A 5,035-nucleotide genomic window follows, 5' to 3' on the forward strand; every position below is an offset into this window, starting at 1 on the left:
GGCGGCCAGAACACAGCCAGCAGCAGCAGGCGCCGGCCGCCGCCCGCCCCGCGAAGCCCCACCCACCTGTAGTAGTCCTGCGCCCCGTCCGCGTCGCAGAAGTGGCAGAAGTAGTGGTCGCGGCGCAGGTGCTTGAGCAGCTCGTCGTTGTCCAGGTAGCGTTCGTCGCAGAACTTGCAGAGCGGGTGCCCGCGGTGCGAAGTGTCATCAGGGTCCCCCTGCATGCGGTGGCGAGCCAGGTCCTTGCGCGAATACCACTTGCGCTCGTAAGTGAAGATCTGCGGGGCATGGTGGGAGGGGCTAGGGCTGGGCATGGGGGCGGGGCCAGGCCTGAGGGCCCCTCTGCCTCCCCCTTGGGCTGGGAGCCCTGGCACCAGCCCCCACAGGCGCTCTGGCTACCTTGAGGTGCTCGAGGCACAGCTTGCAGCAGAAGAGCTCATGCCGCCGCCGCATGTGCTGCTCCAGGTCCCCGAAGAGGCTGAAGGGTGGCAGCTCGGGGCACTGCGGGCACTCGTGCTGCAGCAGCTGCCTGGGGGGGCCAGGGTACAGGCCCTGACTTGCTGGGCACCGCAGGGCTTCCGGGCTACCCACACAGTGCAGTCCAGGTGCCCCCAGGCCCAGGGAAGGGACGCAGGGACTGGCCCGACAGCCACACCACACTCCGTCTTCAGGGAGCACAGGGGGTAGCAGGGGCCATGCTGCCACAGGCGCATGGTGTAGCGAGACCCCCGTGCAGCGAGGCCGCCTCCTACCTGTAGAGAGCAAACACTGTCCCGTCAGTGAAGTAGATGTCGTATCTCTTCTCGTGCTGCAGTTGCTGGATGGGGATCGAGGCAAAGGCGGGCAGCTTCTTCCCGAAGACCACCTGACAGAGGCGGGAGCGAGAGCTGAGCAAGGCTGCAGGACACCCACAGCCACCAGGATGACCACCAGGGGTTGCAAGGATGCTCGCGCCCCCTGAGCAGTGAGCAGGTATCTTGCACCAGGGTCCCCACTGTGGAGGCCCCAGTGGGCAGCAGCCACTGGCATCTGGGGCTGGCCCAGGCCTCTCCTCACCCCTGTCCCACCTGCCTGAGACTGCCAGGGCCTCTCTACCAGCCCCCACCCAGAGGAGGGCGGGAAAGGGCACCAGGACTTATCACAGAGAGCTGAGCCCGGACGGCTCCCACAGGGTGGGGAGACACGCTCCCACGGCGGCAGTAAAGGGAGGCCTCAGTGAGAAGGCCTGGCCGCTCGCTACCCAACACCCCTCCTGTGTGCCCATGACGCCAAGGCGTGGGAGGCTCGCCCACAGGCCTGCATCCGCCCCAGCTGCTCACCGCCTCCCTCCCTGGGCTGTCTTGGTTGTGCTGGTGGAGACCCAAGGCAGGGCCTGTGTCTCGGGGGTCTCCAGCACCCTGGAGCACGGCTGCAGAGGGCCCCTCTCCTGTCCCTTTCCACGAGGGCCAGGGGCAAAGCCCACAGGCCTGCTGGGCCCCACCAGACCCTGGCACTGGAGGATGGCAGCTAACCAGACTCCGTCCCAGCCCAGGCCCTTACAGGCTCAGCACCCCCTTTTCTTCATGAGGACTCGGCCTGTCAGCCTCCCCCTCTCCATTCCCTCCCCACTCTCCCGAGGCTGCCCAAGCCCAGCTCAGAGTCCTTAGAGGGCTCTGAGGCCACAGCAGCACGTCCTGGGGGCCCTGCTTGCCTTGGGAAAGGTCACATCAAGGTCAGCCCTGAGATGCTTAGGTTAAACCGAGGACGTCTGGGACCAGAACAGCCATGAACTTGGGACAGCACAGAAGTGCCTAGAAGAGCGAGCGCCGAGCACTGTCCCGGGCAGCAAGTAGTTAAGGCTGACCCCGCACACGTGGGGCCCAGGACGCCTGCTACAGTGGGCTCCCTGCAGGTCTGCAAGCAGGAATCTTGGCTCTACGCCAGAGGCCACTCTCAGCGTCACATGGGTTTCCCCACATGGTTGTCCCCACACTACGCGTCCCTGGTGGCTCCACCCAGGCTGTGGAGAAGGCCCTCAGGTCTCGTCCTGGCTTCTCCTCCTGTGATCTGCCCTCCGGCCCAGACCCCCGTGGTGTGTGCTCTGAGCCCCTCAGGATGTGACTGGGACACAGCTCCGGGGGCTCAAAGCACCAATAAGCCTCACTCCCCTGCAGCTCCTCTGGGCCCCGGGGCCAGCATCTGCTTGCAGAGCCACAGAGCAGCAACTGCCCAGCCCCGCAGACCTGGCAGGAGCAGCTTCCTTCCCCACAGGGAGCCTGGGCCTAAGACCCCCATCGTCGCCTCCCCCGGGACAGCTGCAGGGAGGAACAGCCCTCTGGCTGGCCACAGCGGCCTCCTGCAGCACTCAGGCCTCCGGCATGTCGTGAGCCCACAAGATCCCTCTGGTAGTGCTGGGGGGACAGGTGAGCTGGTCAGAGTGGGCTCCCCAAGGAGGCTCAAGGCAGCGGGGGGATGGGATGGGCCAGCAACGAGGCTGAGCTGAGGGCACTGGGCAGGCGCTCCAGATGCCACAGAACCAAATCTGGATGGCTGCAGGCACCCTGGTTGCTCAGAGGGCCGGCGGTACCCAGGCATCAGTCTCTGGGCCATGCCGGGCTGGGCCGGGCAGGATGTGGGGAGGGCACACTTGTCGGTCCTTGAAGTGCCAAGACCTTCAGAAACCTGGAAGAAGAAAGGGGCCTACGTGGTCAGGGCACCGCCCGAGGATGAGGAGTGCAGGTTCAGACCCACACTGCTGGTGGGGACGTGCTGAGTGCCAGCCCCAGACTCAGCGCAACTGCTGAGGGGGGCGGGCCATGCTGGACGGATGCATGAGGGTGCAGTGGGCAGGCAGAGGGCGGTGGTCCACCAGGGACCCCCCCAGGAGGCCAGGCTGGGAACAGAGGAGCACGCGGGCTGGTGGGAGATGGCTGGCCTGGGCCACCAGAAAGGAGCCGGGAGCCAGCCACCCAGGTCCTCCATAGCTCTCCTGAAAGGAGGCCTGGTCCCGGGTCCCACACCTACACACCAGGCACAGCCCGTCCTGAACACCCTGGGTGGGCTGGGGGCCAAGGGACTGAGGGAGCAGGGGCCACAGCCGCAGCCCAGGACCAAGCTGGGTGCGGGTGTCTGTGGGCCGCCACTCCCCGCTCGCAGCATGCAACGGGCCCTCCATGCACAGTGAGATGACGAAGGGCCACAGTGCTGCCACTGCGAGTGAGATGGTGAGGGCCAGCCCAGGCCCGGGTCGGGGCAGCCTGGAGATTCCTCCCAGGCAGGGCCAGGACAGCAGGAAAACTCGACCTGAGTCAGCAGGTCCCGCCTCCTGACCTGGGCCTCAGCCCGGCCCTCCCACTTCCTGCCTGTGAAATCACCGGGTGGCCTCCGGCCCAGCAGGACTCCTGGGACAACAAGCACAGGGACAGCGCAAGGTGGAGCCTGTCGCGCAGATGTGCAGGGAAGAGGCTGGTGGCCCCGTTGCCCCTGGCCCTGACCGCCGGGACACGTGCTGCCCGGCTTCCTGGCGAGCAGGGCGAGCAGGGCCACGCAGAGCTGCACAGAAGGGTCTGGGGCGGGGTGCAGGGAATTAAGCAGCACTCAGCCCTCGGCCTGCTCTCCTCCGATTCTCACGGGGACTCAGTCCCCGCAGGGAGGGCAGGGCTCAGGGGCAGAGGGTCACTGGGAACCCCAAGCAGGCATGGGCAGGATGCATTCAGAGGATAGCTCAGGAGCGGCCAAGGGACTGCGGTGGGTGGAGACAGAAATAAGGCACATCGGACTGGGGCGCCCCTCCTGCTGCCTGGCAATGAGGGGGCCCTGGGAGCGCCAGCCCGATTGAGGCTGCGGGCAGGGCTGGGTGCACAGCCCTCGGTGCCAGCCCCAGGCACGCTGGCAGGGGCAGTTACGTCACGTCAGGACTGGCCGGCAGCAGGGAGGTGCCCTGAGTAAGCACAGGCCAAGCCCGCGGTCTCCACGCCCAGACAACTCCTGGGCGGGCGCCCACCTCCGTCCAACACCCAGCCGGCTTCGCCAAGTGTTTCTCCAGGGGGCAGGCAGGTGCCCACAGGGGCTCAGGGGACACTATCTCTTTGGTTGCTCTAACCTAAACATCTACTTTAAAAAGAAAGAGAAACGACCTGTCCCTCAACACTGCTGCCTGTGCGTCACTTCTAGGAAGAGGGAGGTCTGATTCCCCGGCAGCAGTCAGCCCGAAGCTGGCAACACAAACCAGGGGGACCTAACCGTGCTGGGAGCATGCATCTCCAAGCGCAGCCCACTGTGGTTTTGGAGATGCTCCCAGCCAGCAGCTGGCGCTGCTGGGAAGGAGGGGACACTCCATGGGGTCCTCTCACCCTCCAGAGCTTCTAAGTCTGCACAGGGTCAGACACGCCCCCTCTCCACCGAGGAGCTGAGCCACAAGCTGAGGACTGACAAAGGGGGACACTCCTAATTACACTGTGTTCTCTCCGGCCCAGAAGCCGAGGGAGCCTTGCCCTGGTGGGGGGCTCTGCCTGTCACCGCCACCCAACAAATGAGAACGCCGGTCTCCGGATCAGCTCGGGGTCACCCAGAAGAGCCCCAAAGCACAGTCAGGCTGGAAATGCCGACTTTGAACCTCTGCTTCCTGGACGGACTGCCTCTGGGGCTGCCCCTGGAAAACGAGCTTCCGACCTGACCATGCTCCTGTGTGGCCTGTCCGGCCGGAAGTCCCGGGGCTCGGTCCGAACAGCGCGGGCACCCCGCCCGCCCCCCCCGCCACGTCCGTGCCCCAGAGGCCGCTCGGCTGGGACCCTCCCGTGTCCCCACCAGGCCTCTCGCTCGGACGCGACATCGCCAGGCCGGCGGCCCGACAGCAGGAGGGCGGAGCCCCCCGGCGGCGTCCCCGGCCCCGCGGCGCACCTGGCGCAGCTCCTCGCGGCACACGGCGCAGTAGCGCTGCTCGCACAGCACCCGCATCTTGGTGGAGCAGCGGTAGCACACCGGGTGGTCGCAGCGGCCCAGCGCCGTGGCTTCCAGGTCCCCGCAGCACAGCACACAGCTCCCGCCGCCCCGCTCG

The 5,035-nt window shown here is 66.7% G+C and overlaps 2 protein-coding genes across 2 annotated transcripts in view; one reads left to right on the forward strand and one right to left on the reverse strand.

The window, feature by feature from the left end:
- The window catches only part of ZNF598 (zinc finger protein 598, E3 ubiquitin ligase), a gene marked incomplete at its 5' end in the record, with an annotated part of 10,107 nt that extends 5,072 nt beyond the window's left edge, over positions 1 to 5,035 (reverse strand). Inside the window, 4 exon segments of the mRNA XM_014587032.1 lie at positions 67 to 278; positions 400 to 529; positions 753 to 865; positions 4,879 to 5,035. Coding sequence (XP_014442518.1) covers positions 67 to 278; positions 400 to 529; positions 753 to 865; positions 4,879 to 5,035 — 612 coding nt within the window.
- Positions 818 to 4,722, forward strand: LOC106734666 (uncharacterized). Its single transcript, XM_014587033.2, has 2 exons — positions 818 to 2,402; positions 4,455 to 4,722. The coding sequence occupies exons 1-2, from the start codon at positions 1,943 to 1,945 to the stop codon at positions 4,652 to 4,654; spliced, it is 660 nt and encodes a 219-aa protein (XP_014442519.1). The 5' UTR covers positions 818 to 1,942; the 3' UTR covers positions 4,655 to 4,722.

Source organism: Tupaia chinensis, unplaced genomic scaffold, assembly GCF_000334495.1.
Source record: "Tupaia chinensis unplaced genomic scaffold, TupChi_1.0 Scaffold000178_1, whole genome shotgun sequence".
NCBI lineage: Eukaryota > Metazoa > Chordata > Mammalia > Scandentia > Tupaiidae > Tupaia > Tupaia belangeri.